Source organism: Aplysia californica, unplaced genomic scaffold (genome assembly GCF_000002075.1).
Source record: "Aplysia californica isolate F4 #8 unplaced genomic scaffold, AplCal3.0 scaffold00167, whole genome shotgun sequence".
NCBI classification, from domain to species: Eukaryota; Metazoa; Mollusca; class Gastropoda; order Aplysiida; family Aplysiidae; genus Aplysia; species Aplysia californica.
In genome coordinates this window covers 959,585-976,606 of record NW_004797437.1, presented here as the reverse complement: position 1 = coordinate 976,606, position 17,022 = coordinate 959,585, and the positions used below count along the sequence as shown (strand labels likewise).

Below are 17,022 nucleotides of genomic sequence, written 5' to 3'. Positions count from 1 at the left end.
CATAGATAATGAGTTAGAACTTTTTTCACGCGGACAGAAGAAAATGACCCGGCTATAGTAAACGGGGGGAAATCATACATCAGCACGCCTCAATAATAGTTTATAAACCATGGTTCTCTATAGATCTACTGTTGTATCGGTACTATTCGTCTAGTTTTACATGTATTCGAAAAAGCGTATAAACTACTCAAATCCCTTAAGTAATATCACCAGCCCAAAGAACAGTAAGGACTGTTTATGGTTTGACTCCTGAATGTAGACCCAGAGTAATGTAATGAACACGCCATGTTGACTGGGTAACTTTAATTATAGCTACACCGGAAATTCGCACCATGGAGACCACAGTAGCGTCAGTTATGGCGGCGCTTTTCAGGAAGTAGGGAACTTCGTGTAAACAAACGCCAAGCTTGATTTATGAACAGAGGAGCTTTCAGTAGCGTATTTATCTAGCGGGGCTTCTTTGTCTCAACTGTTGACCTACACCATGCTCCACGTTACTACTGAGATAGGCAAACCTGGAAAGAAAGGTAAACTTTTCGTCACCAAATCTGGACCGACGATAATTTCTGTTATAATATAGACTGAGACGTGCGTTAGGGTCGATCTGATCAATGGTCAGCTCTTGGGATTCAGTGTTTGGCACCTACTCGAGGTTATAAAGACTGAAAGCTAACTTGGGGTCTTTCTTATTGCCTCAGTGAGCCATGAAAGCCTCACAGATAGTGGTTTTCCTTTGTGTGATGATCAGATCTGCGCAGGTATTATATTTTATATATTGTTAGTAGTTACAGTGGTTACATAGTAGTGAGTATGTAATAATATGCTGTATGGTTTGACAGAACTCTGATAATTCTGCCTTTACCTTTTCATAATCGAAGTGACTATTTCTACGAACGTTCGGAGAAATAGTGCCGATCTTTATTTCTCCGAACGGTTTCCGGCTTCCGGTCTCGTGATTTTTTGCCTATTTATTGCGAGAGTTCGGCGCCAACTTTCATTCGGCCTCTGATCTGGGAAGGAACACCGCATGGCAAGCCCGCCTACAGACAACCTTCAGTAACACCCACCACACACACACCACCATCATGCACATGTACACACACTAACTAAACATGACCAGTGGGCAACTTTTGAACATATGACAAACTGAGCTGTGGATGGAGAGACAGTGTGAGTGAAAGAGCGGGTGAAAGGAAGAATGTGCGAGTGTATCCACAGGCGACAGCAACTACAAGACGACGACACTGACCCCCCTGGCCTGGTCCACAGCTCACGAAAGAAAGGAATGCAGCTCAGGCAGTGTTTTGCCTATATTATTGTCCATGGTTCGCAGGGTGCAAGGGAATGAGTGAGATTTTCTTTGTGTGTGCCTGGAGGGAGGGGGTGGGGTATGAAAGTCATGCGGACAGGGATGAGCCGCGGGAGAGAACACGGGAATTGAATGAATGAGTGAAACTGAAAGAGACGAATGACTCATGAGCCCTGGAGTGAATGGATCCTGTGTTTCTATTTTGTATACTTTGAACTGTTACTGAATAAAGCCCGAAAAACAAACAAACACACACACACACACACACACACACTCCTCACTCTCCACTTACTACCACACACAGACACACTCACACATGCACATACATACACACACACACACACAGGAGCAAATTTTTGGGTCTATATCTATTTCAATTTTCAAGAGCTAGTCTAGAGATTTTTAGAGAGTGTAAAAACGTGAAAAAGAAAGGTTTCACAACAGAAAGAAATCAAAATTAGAACAGCCCATAAACAACAACAAACATTAAAAAATAAGGGCGAGTGTCCACCTGTCCGAAGAAGATTGGCTGTTTTAACCCTAAATGTGCGTAATTTTTTTTTAAAGTACAGGATATTACATGTAAATTATGGAATCACACACATTAAGGGGCTTTGCCAGTGTCAGTACATTGGTCGCAGCAGTGACAAACGCAGATGCCAGTTCTATGTGTCGTTATCAATAACCCGCCGTAGATCTAGATCTAGATCTAGACAGCACACGAGTGAACACAACACATTACGTTTAAGAGCAGTACCCTTCATAGGCAACACGCCATATCTGTAGCAAAAAACTGTTTGGAACTGTAGCATTTCTTTATATAAATATTTACTGAGGACATTTTTTGGACCGCTTGAACCATATTGTATACAAACAATCTTTGGTAGGCTTATACTATAATTATAGATCTATATAATATCCTAAATTTGCGAGAAAGGATGAGATTTCAGAGTGTTCGGAGAAATAGTACCCAGCTTTATTTTCCCGAACGTTTGGAGAAATAGTGCCGGCCTTTCATAATTGTAGTAATACTTCTACTCAGACTTTTGCCTCACCTAAAAAAGATTGGGAGGGATGGGGGGGTCCCGTCCTTACTTTCTTGAATAAACATATATTCTGCCACATATATATTTTTTTGTTAACATACTGTTATTTGACCTGCAATGCAGTATGTAGGCTTCGATCTTATCTTTATATCATAGAATCATATATTTGCAACTGAATGTAGACTAACACGTTAAATCTTGGAATGAACCAGAAAAACATGGGCAAGAGAATCAACTGGTATCAAAGTTTGACGGTACTTGCTTTACAAAAAGAACTTGTTTGTTTGCCACATGCTTAGGTCCAATAACCTTTTGAGGGTCAAAAGTTATCCCATCAAGAGTCATTCACAACATATGATCAAAAGTTATTAGAAACTTAAATGACCTAGAATTATTAGCTACGTATTTTTATTAGTGTTTCTCTTTCTCTCTCTCTCTCTCTTCTGGCGCTGTGGCTTCATAAACGGTCAGCGATGCCGACAGCACGCAGGAACTCAACACTCGCCCGGGGGTCCTTAAAAAGTGCTGAAAGTGGGTTACTGAAATATCCCAGCAGACGGGTTCTAGCACGATAGCTGGCGGGACACCTCAGGAACACATGGTCCATAGTTTCGTCCTCCTCCTTGCAGGCTCGACAGGACGGATCTGAGTTGTCTGCTGGCGCAATTTTGTGGAGATATGATCTCAGCTTGGGCGATTTTCCACCAGTTCTCATTTTATTAGTGCTTCCAGGGGATATAGCCTACTGTCCATTAGATAGTGATAGTAGGTGTGTGATTGAATACACATTTTTTGCGTACGTTCTTCTGTATGTTTTTGCAGAAAGAGAAAAGAGGCATTTTCCAGAGCTGACAAATCAACCTGGAGTTATACCAGCATACAAACCTCGAGGACGCCGATACATTTCACACAACAACGGACGTGAAGACGAATGGAGGCCCCACAATCAGAGTATTGATGTCGAGTATACAGAGTATGTACTTTTACAGGTTTTATTTGGGTGCTAGAAGTCTCATGTTATATCTTTTGCTTTTTATTTCTCCGTTCTGTCTCTCAAGATATTTAAGTTGAAAAATGGTGACATAGGTGAGAGGGGATATTTAGAGATGAGGAAAGAACAGCTTCTATTTCATTTATACTCAACACTCTTGTAACTTAACAGCTCCTCTTGTCTCTATTGAAATTGAACATTTTTGGCACTTTTCTTGATTTGAAACTATTTCTAGCCCGAGTAATGCCTAATATGTTGCACATCTTGTGCACTGGAGCCTAACATGGCTGATTGTTGTCTGTTTTGAGCATTATCCAGTTTGACATGAAATCACATATGTGAAGAATTGTGCTATTGGAAGTCGCCAAACTTTGACAGCCATTTTCTTGCTAATTTTGACTCTTACACTAGGTGACTCCAACCTTCTTCAATCGCAAATATTTCATTTTCTATACAAGATAGATGGGGGGGGGGGGGGGGGGGGGTTGTCATCAATAGCAAGACAAATGAACAAGTTTTAAGATACTAATAACTCCACAAGCCCAAAAATTGATGCGCACCTGATTCCACTTCATCTAAACACATATTTTTGAACATTTTCCCAACAAGTATTAGAGTAAACCCTAAATGCAATTAATTTGACTGTTTTATAACATGATGCTGGTTTGAAAAATGGTCGGTGTGTTTTGGAAGCTTTGTCCAGAAGCTGTTGGGTTTTTTTTCCAAACTGATTTTAAAAAATTGATTTTCTACTTTAACACTATCTAATTTAAGTTATCAGTCTGCACCAGATTTTCATCATACAAATGAAGATTAAGAGAGACAGAAATCAATGTAAAAACAGCAATTTATTTGAAACTATGACCCAACCAATCACATACTATTTCACAGATTTGCATGTTCACACATAGCTCTGCAAAACACTGCAGGCTGATGGCTTTCCAGTTTCCTTTCAGAAAACAGTGCATGCCAAAGTGTTAATTCATGGGATTTTTAGGCAGTTTTTTTTTTCAGAATACATCACACTTGTTGGTTTCACTCTCATGGGAGAACATTGCCAATAAGAAGGAGTCTTTATTACTCCGTTGACTTTACTCTGTACTTACCTCTCTATCCAGTGATTCAGTTTGGACTGTCTTAAGGGAAGACCCGGGTCGGCGATCCAAGGCAATATCGATACAATTTTTCAAACTATTCAACTTTTGTTTTTTGCGGAAAAACATCCTTTGACATCTGTTCTATCGAGTCAAAATGAAGAAACTGTTGAAAAAACACCCTAAATGACCTAAAAGAGTGTTTGAAAAGTGCAAATTGCTTTAAAAATCCTTTTAAAAATCCCTGTTTTTTCTGTTTTTCTCAAAATCTACTTTTTGACATATGTGACCTCCTGGGTGCAAGGAGTTTTCAAAAACTACAGAAGCTAGAAGCTTCAAATTTGGTGTACAGGTGCTTTAAGATCAATTCTAGGGATCTATGAAAGGGAATTGGGAAATATTGGTAACTTAAGGAAATATTCAATTTTTTTGTAATAGGTACCCCAAAATTTCGTCAACTGACTCTAGGGGGTCCACTGACTTTGGGCTCACTTTTTTAATTTTAAAGATAGGTCAAAATCCTTTCATAGATCCCCAGTTCATATAGGTTTGTACTTGTGTGCCAAATTTCAGGCTGATAATTCAATATTTACTATTAAATTCTTCTGCACTAAGAAACTGGTTTGAAAATCCAAGATGGCCACCACAGAGACCCATTTTTTTAGAAAAATTCAACAAATTCACCCCTAGTACATCCTATTTACCTATGAACTTCTTGCACAATTACTTTAAATTGAATAAAAGTCATTCGTTTAGAAAATTTTTCCGGGAGTGTACGTCTCCCCTTAAACAAAGAAACTTTTTTAGAAGAGTATTTTGTATGCCTTTGAGAAAATCAATTATTTGGATTATCTATGTAATTGTCTCATCTGTGACTGATTTACACACTTTACTTGCATGCCATAAACAAAATATGACATGTCTGAAAACAATCAACCTTTGATTTGTATTGCTGCTTTTGCTTTACACGTAAAGTCTTACTTAACTATTCAGATGAATAGAACCATTTTCACCTGATAATTTGACAATCTGTGTCCACCAGAGCTGGGCCAGACTGGAGCTCACGACTCAAATACATCCCTCATCCTGAGAATCCTGAGTATCCTGCGGCAGAAATATGGCCCAACAACTGGCGGAGCATGCGACCTTACCCATGTAAATACACTGTGTGCCTTTTATTTCACTTTTTTACATATTACTGCTACCAGCTTTATATAGTTCAGGCATCAGAGTATCATAAGTATCTGGGGGTCTCCTGCTTTCTTTTTCATGTTCTTTCATTATTTTTATGGGGTATTAATTGTTGTTGTTGTTGTTATCGATCCAGGGTATTAATTGTAAAAAGTGCATTTTTCCCCCAAAAATGTGAAATACACTGTTTTCATGATCTTTGATTTCTGGGGATACTTCATTCATGTTTTATTGATTCTTTTATATTTACACATTTTACATAATTCTATGAACTTTCTCTTAATTAATGAGTTTACTGAAATGACATATTATTCCTTGTTTTGTTTGGGTGGGGTTTTCAGTCACATACAAGAGATCAAACAATGAGTGGCTGTTAGATCCAGGACTTACTAAAGTTGGTCTTCGCTGCATGTTTGAAGGAGTTCACAAGGCAACAGCAACCTCAGTTGATGAAATAAACCACAGCATGATGTTTGGAAAAGGGAGGAATGGTAAAGCGTTTTTTTGTTTTGTATGTATATGTGTGTGTATGTGTGCGTGTGTATATGAATGTGTGTGTGTATGTGTGTGTGTGTGTGTGTGTGTGTGTGTGTTTGTGTGTGTGTGTTTGGATATATCAAACCTTTACCTGCTGGTTTGACTGTTCAGACAAAATCAGCGGCATACTTTTTGAAGATCCTTTTATATCGTTACTGCGCTAACAAAATGGTACATCTCATATTTGCTACTTTTTAGATAAAGGGAGAAAAAAATGTTTAACTGTTCTATATCATCTAATAGAATAATGGTAAAACTTGCCTCATATGTTTCTTTTGTGACTGCCAGCACATTTTTGTTTGACCAAAAAATAGATATTTGTATAGTACCACCAAACAAAATAAAAGGCTAGTTGCATTTTTTCACAACTCGAAGTTATGCCATTTTTCCAACACAGTGACGATGTAAGATCTGGATCAGTAGTTGGAGATATGTCAACTAAGATAAGTACAGGCACAGCTCATTTTTTTACAATTTTGTGATCATCTCAGTACAGCATGGCTCTTCCATTTGCCATTGAATCTTCATTAAAAACTTCATTGATGGGCTTGTTTTTACCACAGGTAGTTTAACCTAGCAAAAGCCATTTAGTATTTTTCTAATGCTGGGTCTCAACCTGTCTGCTCATATAAATCAAATTGAACTAATATTTCCAACAAATCAGATGCCCCATTTACTTTCAGAGGAAGAGATTGATAAACGGAACTCCCTCACAGAAGCATCTCCAGGAGATAAAAGCTACCAGGTACCGGAGTACTCACCCAGTTTTCACAAACCAGGCTCTGGCAACTCTGTGCAAAAATTCAGGTACTGACACCTCGGTTCATAGAATGTAAAAATGATACTACTTACCAAAGTAAGAAGTTGTTCTGAGACACAATTCAACATTGAAATTTGTTGAGATTTACAGAGTATGAACCTGGAACTCTCTATGGGCTTCTATCCTTACAGCTTATCTGGCAAACAGAACCATAGAGCTCTAGGGTGCTCTGGTTGCTCCTTCTTTCCTATCAAACATCTACGAACCTTATATCTCCTCCTTCTTTTTTGTGTTTGTTACTTTCTTGTAAAACCTCTAATCATCTGTGCCTTATTGTGACTCAAGCGACATAAAACTTACAAAAAATTATCATAAATTGTTACTTTGAGAAATAACTTCCTTATTTTTTGTTCTGCGCAGTCATAATAACTTTAAAAATGGTCAAGGTCGGGAAGGAGGAGATCTGAGGTATCTTTTGTTTTCAGATAAAATGTTGAGTTTGAATAATGTTGTCACTTACAAATTTAGTCTTTTAACTCAAAAATCATATTCCAACACATTACCAGCATCTGGGTTTTGATGGTTAGGCCCGTTCGTAGTGTCGTGCAAATTCTGATTTATGACTGGGAAATTTATTTTTTCTAGCTCTTTCTGGGATGTTGTATCCCATTCAGCCCAGGCTGGTCCCCTCCATTACAGATCTGACATTATGCCGATGGGGGCACAAATATTTTTAATCATTCAGAATCATTTACATTTCATATGAATCTTATTCTCATTTTTATACACATCCCATGTCATCCTAAACATTTCCTGAACACATCTCATACAGACCCCATATGTATCTCACATACATTCAATACCCATTCCATATACACATCCCCTACACATCCCAAACACATCCCCTACACGTCCCCAACACATTCCAAACGCATCCCTGACACATCCGTAACACATACCTTACACATCCCAACACACATCCCCTACACATTCCAAACACATCCCCTACACATCCCAAACACACCCCTACACGTCCCAAACACATCCCCTACACATTCCAAACACATCCCCTACACATCCATAACACATACCTTACACATCCCAAACACATTCCCTACACATTCCAAACACATCCCTGACACATCCCAAACACATCCCCTACACATCCGTAACACATACTTTACACATCCCAAACACATCCCTGACACATCCCTTACATATCCCAAACACATCTCATGCTCAATTTTGTGATCATCTCAGTACAGCATGGTTCTACCATTTACACATCCTGTGCACAATACATTGTACTCCAAACATATCCCATACACATCCCATTTCTCCCAGCTTTGAGCACCATTTTCTTTGCCCACATGCACATAACTAGACTAACCAGAACTCATTCAAATCTATCTCTACCAGTTTAAATTCACTGTTTTCAAAAAGACTCTCTTGTCCCAGTTTTCCTTACATCACCCTAGGAAGTGAACTGAACTTATGTTATGGTGCTGCAGTTGTTGTCATTGTTCATCTTGCTGTTGTTGTCACTATTGTTACTGTTTTGAAAATATATAAAACTTTTGAGTCATGACTGCTACTTCAATCTGTGTGAGAGAAAAATCATCCAATTAGATCTATATATAGTGAGATATGTTACATGACAGTTTGGGATTTGGGCAATCTGAAAAAAGATAACTTGATGTTTTTCCCCAATTTTATAAGGTTTCTGAACTTGTGTTCATGGACAAGACTCATGAAAATCGTATCATATAGATTGAAAATTAATTTCAAAATTTGAGTTGTTGGGAAGAGACCATGGGGGCTCTGTAATAAGTGTTCTGGATTGATAATATCAGCAACAAACTGGATCGTCATTAGTGTCATGTTAACTTCCTGTACTTATCAAGGTTTCAGACTGATTGATGATATTTACCAAAAACAGATCAGGTCTTAGTTTTTTATTCACACACTAAATTGTAGCATTCACTTTTGTGGTCTTCTTGTGTTTATTTTGAATCTTTTAAAAAAAGTCACCTTTAGCACGTCACATCTGTTGTTTTTTAGGGGAGTTTTTTGGGGGGGGTTTGTTTTTTTAAAAACACTCTTGCACAAATTTGAGATTTCACTATAGTTTTCTTCTCACTTTCTAACAAAAAATGTCTAACTAGCCACACGTTTGCTTGCTGTGTTCCACATTTCAGCATGGGAAATTCACCTTATGCTCCTGTTGTAAGGGGAAAGCCTGACACATTTGTGCCTCTTGTTCCACTGCCTCAGGTTAAAAGGTAAGACTGGTCATGTGATAGGTGCGGCTAACCAAGTGGAGTAGATTTTACAGGAGGAACCAAGAACCTCATTTGGTTTCACCATGCAGCACAGTTGTTTGGGTTTATTTTTATGTTTTCAGAGAATTTGTAGTCAAATTTCAGACCTGTCTTTGACTGAGTATATGAAATGGGTAACCTATATTTTGTACTATCCATTCATGAAATAATTTTGAAAATTGATATTTTGTGGGTTACTTGGTCTTACCAGAAGCGCTATGATTACTCTTGACGTTCATCTCCAAAGGACATAGCCAAACGAAGGCAAGGAGAGCCTGTTAAAAACTGTCCAGACAGTCGGAGCTTACAAATGAATGCCCTGGATAGGATCAGAAAAAATAGGATCACCAGCTCCGCCGTTAAACATGATATCAACGGAACTTGATATTATAGCTTTTCCAAGATTTCCAGATTGTTACGTGATTGTGTATGAGCATCATATCCCATCCACAGAGATTTCTATTTTCCTGTCAAATACCTGACACATCAAGCTTTTGACACATCATCACTTTTGCTTTTGCTTTCTCTTATTTTCTAAGGGGGGGGGGGGTCTATGGAGGGTATTTAAGTACGCAATCTAGCATTTTGCTACTCGAACTAATTCAGTTGATTAGCCTGACGCTACTGGCCTGTGTGGATTTCTGCAATTTCTCGGGTGGCTAGCTTTTTTCTGCCCACCCGGAGCCGGACATCTTGATCTCTACTTGGTAGCATAAACACGGTCTCGCGGCCTTCGGAGCAACATGAAGCTATACTATAGAGAGCACCTAGTACTAAGCACACCTCTGTGATTGGCCCAAAGCATAGATCAGTATTTCTGCCATCTATTTTTGTCGTCTTCTGGGGTTTCCTTCACGAGTTGACTAAATCAAAGATTCCCTACTACTTATTTGATGAGACTGCCCCTCACATCGAATAAAGAGAGTGATGGACAGCATTTTCACACCCAACTTTCCACAGACACATAGGTCTAGGACTTTTTTTTTCTTCTTTTCTTTTTCATCCTCTGTTGTCGTTGAGGGTCGAGGGAAGATGCAGTTTTCTATGGTAGGCCAGCTCCGCAGCTCTTTCTGTTGTGATGTTATGTTTTCTTAGGGTTTCCTTGACACCCTCGATCCACCTTTTGTGTAGTCTTCCTCTTCCTTTATAGCCTGAGTTCTTGGTGTTGGAGGCTCTCGAGGCTGGCTGGCCAGGTGACATGCGTAACAGGTGGCCAAACCATTTTATTATCTGTCTTTCTATGTAACACAGGCAGGACTCAGTGCCGATAGCTGCTCTTACTTCTTTATTTCTCTGCCTGTCTCGTCTTGTGATGTTAAGGGTTTTGCGGAGACCTTTCATTTCACATGCAGTGATTTTGCTTTCATGGGTTTTGCTTAAAGTCCAGGTCTGGCACTGATAACATAATGTTGGTATGAATATTGAGATGATAAGCTGTCTCTTTGTGTCCATGGAGATGTTTGGATGAGATAGGAGGGGTGCGAGCTGGTAGGTGACTGAAATGTTTTTAGATTGGTGTCTGGAAAAGCACCTTTAAGAGAAGGTTTCAGACTGGTGTTTCAGTAATGTTTAGTTAGACCTAGGCCTATGATGCATAACACGTGTAAATGCTGTAAAACACAAGAGAAGGGCTCTATAGAATTAAAGATTAGTCAAGTAAGCTTAATCAGCTGCGCTCGAAGAACTTATAACGTACTTGTTCAACGAATGACAAGAGAAATGCTTATCTGAATGTAGAGATCTATGATTCTGATGCCGTCCATGAGTTTACGGTCGGGGGTGGTCACTTTAAAAGCCACGTGGCTAGGCCGTCGTCTCTATGACTCTCACCAACACTATCCTCTTAGGCTATCTGTTCCTGACATTTTATGGTGCATTCATTACCTTGCCCCATTCAACGCCTTTGTGTTCTTAACTGCAGTCGAGGAATCCTTCAGAAAACAGTCACTTGTCGTCACATTATCGGCCCAAAGTGACCCCACCCCAAAGGGAGGTCTCTAGAATACCAAGGCAATGAAATCACTGCGACCCTTCCTCCCTTTGCAAAGGTTCATGTAACGCATGCTCCGTATTATATACACACGCTAAGGAGCCCTCCCGAGCACCGTGCATTTAGGCAGAGACTACTGTACATGTACCTTGATCTTTCAATAGCCCTATCTCGCGTCCGAGCAAGATTTGGGCGAGACCTTGTTTAGCGCGTGACAACCCATGATTCGAGTGTGAACAAACGTACCAGTGCTGAGTTGAAAGCGAGCAATTTTGTATTTGAGCAGAGAGACGGGTGTGGGGAGGGGAGAGAGAGAGAGAGAGAGAGAGAGAGAGAGAGAGAGAGAGAGAGAGAGAGAAAGAAAGAGAGAGAGAGAGAGAGAGAGAGAGAGAGAGAGAGAGAATATGGAGCATGTGCAGAAATCCCCTCGAGCCAGAAGTGTCAGGCTAATCGACTGAATTCATTCGTGTAGCAAAACACTAGCCTCACCAGATCCCATAAAGAGATCACTAATTGTTATGGATTCGTAAAAATATTTAAAATATGAATTAAGTGCTAACAAATTAGGCCTATTGAAACAGTATTCATGACTTGCTGGTAAAGTGAAATTACTTATATATGTAAGACATGTGTTATACAGGCTGAAGATTGATTATGTTTACCTATTGATGAACAATTGTCTTAATACATTGTGCTGAATGTGTTCTCAGAGAATCCTACCCCAAAAAGACAGAAGGACAACAAAGGCAGGAAGACATTGAGGCGGTCAAGAAACTAGACACTTGGCTACCAGCAAAGCCCATTGCAACAACAATACCACAACTAGATCCCTCAGAAGTAAAGAAATACTAGGATTTTGATATGAAACTAGTTTGCGTCAGTATTTGTCCAGGCTGCAGAAGCCACAATATAAGAGTTTACGAACTGTGATTCCAAACCACCGAAGATGAATTTTAAAGAGAATTTATTACCTTGTATATAAAGAGGTCATTTTTCTCCCCATTGGTTAATCTGTTTCTCCTACTTATATAGAAAAACTTCTCCTACTTATATAGAAAAACTATACTTACCTTCATGTTCTTCTCTCTTTTTTTCCCCTTGGAGTCATTCTTGTTGAACATTTGCTGTACATTATATTCATCGAGGCTGTGACTATTCAACTACTCATTGCTATTTATTCGGGCACCACCACCCTTTTCCTTTTCCTTGCTTCTTATAAACTATTTTAGAAAGAGGTGGACTGCTTTATTTGTTGTTGTTTTTTGTTATTGTTTTTGTTGTTGTATTATGCCTGTTTTCCACATTGGCATGTCTTTTGACATTGTAAAGGGTTTTATAACTGAGAACAAATAATAATAATAATGGATAGCATTTGTTTCATGCAAATTCCTACCCAACAGCAAGCTCTAGGTGCTTTCCAATCTATACTATTATTACCTCAGCAGACCTAATAGCATTCTCAAAAAATTCCAACTTCCTTGGAAGCGTACAGTGTAAGCTGCCCGTTCACTTTCACTTTTTCCTTCCTCTGGTATCCTTAGGATGTTGAAAGGAGGTGCAAGTTTCGTTCCTGTGCTAGGTGTGTAGCGTCTGTGATAGATATGTTATGTTGTTCCAGGACCTTTTTAACCCCATCCAGCCAGGTCTTTCTTGGTCTTCTTGGTCTTCTTGGTCTGCCATTTATAGGCACTGAAACACTAATATATAGAGATGGATTTCATAATCCTGGGAATGGGAATTTTCTATACAGACCGAAAAGATAAAACTCTAAACAATGTATCTGTCTACTTTAAAACGGATAGTCAGTGATAGATTTCAGCTATTGTCAAATGTTATGATTGTGGTATAAAGCTAAAGGAACCACTGATACTAACTCAATCCAGATAATGAAAGTAAGAGATAGTTTGAAATAAAAAGAAGCTTATCAACAAAATATAGTGTTTTAAACAGTAAAAGAGAGAGACAGAAACAGTGAAAGGCTAATTAAGAAGTAGAACTTACCAGCAACCCTCCACCCACCCATGCAAAAGTCTACTGTTACCTTGCCAAACTTGATGAAATTGAAACACATGCGTATAATTTTTATCCAGATTTATATAAAATGGAACCTCAAGTTTCTTTCTCCTGGACAAGGAAAAGCAGACTTATTTCTTAGCAAAATGACTTCATGACAAGGTTTACTAGGCTGAGTGATCATTCAGAATTTAACACAAATTTTCATTTTCTTCATTGCCATGCCATATCACAAATTCCTGTTCTTTTTTTTAGGGAATGTTATAATAGTAGTGTACCTTAACTGTGTTGAAGAAAGATGCCAGAGCCATGACATTTTATAAAAAATTTCAAGTGTAATAACGTTTGCTCACTTTGAATTACAATAATTATTTGTTAACTCTGGAAAGATAACCATATTTCTAAACTGGTATTTCAATTATTTGAGGAAAAAAAGGAGGCTATTATACCGTAATCGTAATGTTATAATTTTGTTGATGTACAGTGCATTCTATGTGTTTGTTGTTAATCTCAAGAACTGTTGAATTATTGTACGTTTATTACCGTGGGGTTCCATTTTGTGTGTGGGTGAATTTTTATTCAAACTTTATTTCCTTTTTTTTTTTTTTTTTGGATTATTGTAAAAGGCATTTAAAACATCTTGTAGCCAGATTTTTTCTTCTCTAGCTTTAGTTTTCATTATATTTTTTCTATTGTTTGTAACAGCTGTAAACATTCAACACTCTCTTGCCTGTTCCGGCTGCATGTGACAATTTAAATGTGTGCTTGAATCCTGCATTTTGCTTTAATATTATACTCCCAATGGAAAAATTATTCAAAAATCAAAATGGAACAGATTGCAGAGAATTTGTGATGAATTCATTTTCAGCCTACTTTGCTAACTACCGGTAATTGTCAAACTGCACAGTAATTGTTGGGACTTACTTTTGCAGATCTTGTATGTGTGTGTGTGAGACACAAACATTGCTGAGCAATACTGTGATAAATCATCTCTCTGCCTTAAGTACCATCAGCATTTTGATGAGGCTAGCTGTCTCTCGAGAAAGAAAGATCACCAAGGATTGATGACAACACTGTTGAACCTATTCTCTCCATTACAAAAAACAAAACTGGCTGTTCAGGAATTTTTAAACAGTGATTACACAGATTTGTATTATATTTAGGAAGTTCCTAAATATTTATTATACACCTGTCAGTATTATGTGTGTCATTTCTTTACAATGTTATTATTCTGCTCAAATTTTATCCTAAAAATCTTTGAAAACTCTTTTTGAATGCAGAACCAAAGGTGTCATATTATATGTGTCTGTTTTCTTGTCCCTGCCAAAATGTGTGAAGTCTTTTTTTCTATCTAATGCAGAAGCAAATACATCACGTGATAATTATATTATAATGTCTGATACTTTTGCCTTGTTTCACACTTTATAGACCGTGTTGACAGTCGAGATTTGTGTATGCTTTCGTGGTGTGTTTGTATGGAGTGTGTTTGTGGTTGGGGGTGGTGGGAAAGAGATTTTTGTGTGTGTGTGCGGGCATGCATGCATGCGTACATTTAATGGAGGTACTGGAATGGGGATGGACAAGATTTGAGAGTGCAGCTGAAAATATAACTGAGGCTCACTTATTTTGCCCTGTGCATACATAATATAAACATTGTGGGTGCTGTATAATTATACTATAATACTGACTGTGGTTTGAGCAGTGCAACAGTGTGGCTACATCCTGTTAATGCTTGGTTGTACTTTGCTCTTGCCCTCTGAATAGAACCCCACCTCCATCTCCCCCCGCCAACCCCTTCCAGGGTGTGATGACAGGCCTACCGCAAAGCCCAAGTGAACAAGTACAGAACATACAATTTCAAACATGCGCTCATAAAATCGTATTATTACAAGCATTAAATAATGTCTGCTTTGTTTTAAAGACAATTTCAAAGTTGTTGGGTTGCCGATAGCATGTAAACCAACACCAGTGATGTAGCAGTTATAGGCACATATTATAATCATCACATGCAGAAAACATGAGTTCGATTCCCATGTAGGAAGTTTTTTTCTTCGAATGTCTCCGTCTGTCTGCTCGGACATGATACCCCTTTCGGCCCGGGCTAGTCCTAACAGGCAGGGTCAAAGTAGCCTACCTCTTAACGGATTAAAATTGTGTCGATTTTTACTTAAACATCTACAATTTTACAAAATATTCGTTATTATTATAATCGCAAAAGCATGTAATCCATTGAGATTCTCACGATACCAGTCACACTTCTTTAGGGATAGGTTGGTAAAAAAAGGCTAGTTATACTGAATCAGAAGAATCACCTACTATTTGCTCTCACATCTTGGCTCGGAGATTGAGGGAAGGTAGGATTTAAACCAAACACACCGTCTCCCTCCGAGGATGTTTGTTTATTGTTAAGGACTGTAAATGGTTACACCACTAGACGGTCAGAGATCTGGTTGCTAGTATGCTCCGACCTTGAGTGGCAGTGCCAACCCAAGCGGGTGGGATACCACATTCAAGCACGCAGGTGGAGTACTAGAGTAAATGTTGAGGCAAAAACATCATTCTCTCAGGCATATGTAATGCTGTAGTTCTGGCAAAAACTATATTTGTCAGGCCTGGGTACAGTGTACATGCATGTAGAAGACATCTTCTGAAGCTTCATAACACGACACCTGTTTATGTGATGAAATGGCTCCTGCTGTTAAAGACATAAATACAGTGCAGCAGTATTGTGAATATCCAGCTGAGACAAGGTCGTATTAATGATCATTAATAATAGATCACGAAAAAATGTTTCCAAAAACGTATAATATAAGTGAAGTGATTTAGCTATTCTAATAGTTTTTTCCTCTGGCTACCTTTCGGGTCTTCTATTGGTGTCTCCGCATCATGGGCCGCCAATCTTGAAAGGCATTCCCTATGACGATCGCGAGGGATATTTCAAAAAATTTGTAGCCACTTATTTCTCTATGGGATCGCCTGTAGTCTTTATATTTATAAAGGAACATATCAATGAGTCGTCAGGGGGCCGACGACGCCAGGCGGATCAACGGCCACCAGAACGAAGTTGTCGATCCGTGAAGCCTGGGACGGGGGCAACTGAGGAGGGCCGGATTGACGACCGCGATAAAGAATCCGAACAAGTGGCATAGTGTCGTCCCATACAAGATATTTGTGACCCTCGACCTCTGTCTGGCCTTTGCTATTGTCAAAGCCAGAGAAATCGAGGACAAATACAGTGTAATCGTGGTCGCATCGAGCGCTCATTTCACTTTGTCGTTGAGAACCGTATGACGCCAGATATGATCTTCACTTCAAAGACATGACATTGAGTGTTAGGCAGAACCGTCGATATCTGAACAGCGTCAGCATGTGTGTTGTAACTGTATTATTAGTAGGCCTACTACTCCTATTCAGTTCAAGGCCCTATCATTATAATCACTCTGCGTTCCTAGGGGACTCGTGCGTGTAGTTTCATTTGTCAGTGCGAACACCCATCATTTCATTCTGTTCTATAGATATCACTGTCTTGTGTCATCCATTTCATTTCAGTTGATGTCGTCATCACTTGTACCCTCATTGAATCAATAAAAGTTCATCGACGTTATCCAACAAGTGATGAGCCAATTTTTATGTGTGACCAACAAAGCTTAAGGCTTAAGGCCAAGTCAAGTCTCAACTGCGGTACGGAGGCTATAGTAATTGAGGGGCTACAATTATGGAAGGAGAAGGGAGAATTCAAGAAGCCAGCCACCACTGTTTGGTTGGGCGGG

The 17,022-nt window shown here is 39.0% G+C and overlaps 1 protein-coding gene across 1 annotated transcript; it reads left to right on the top strand.

Moving 5' to 3' along the window:
- LOC101856423 (spermatogenesis-associated serine-rich protein 1) lies at positions 1–12,814 on the top strand. The gene is made up of 7 exons (XM_005097916.3): positions 1–527; positions 3,178–3,328; positions 5,483–5,595; positions 5,973–6,122; positions 6,852–6,975; positions 9,127–9,210; positions 11,950–12,814. The coding sequence occupies exons 1-7, from the start codon at positions 485–487 to the stop codon at positions 12,089–12,091; spliced, it is 807 nt and encodes a 268-aa protein (XP_005097973.1). The 5' UTR covers positions 1–484; the 3' UTR covers positions 12,092–12,814.
- Positions 12,815–17,022: the final 4,208 nt, after the last annotated feature.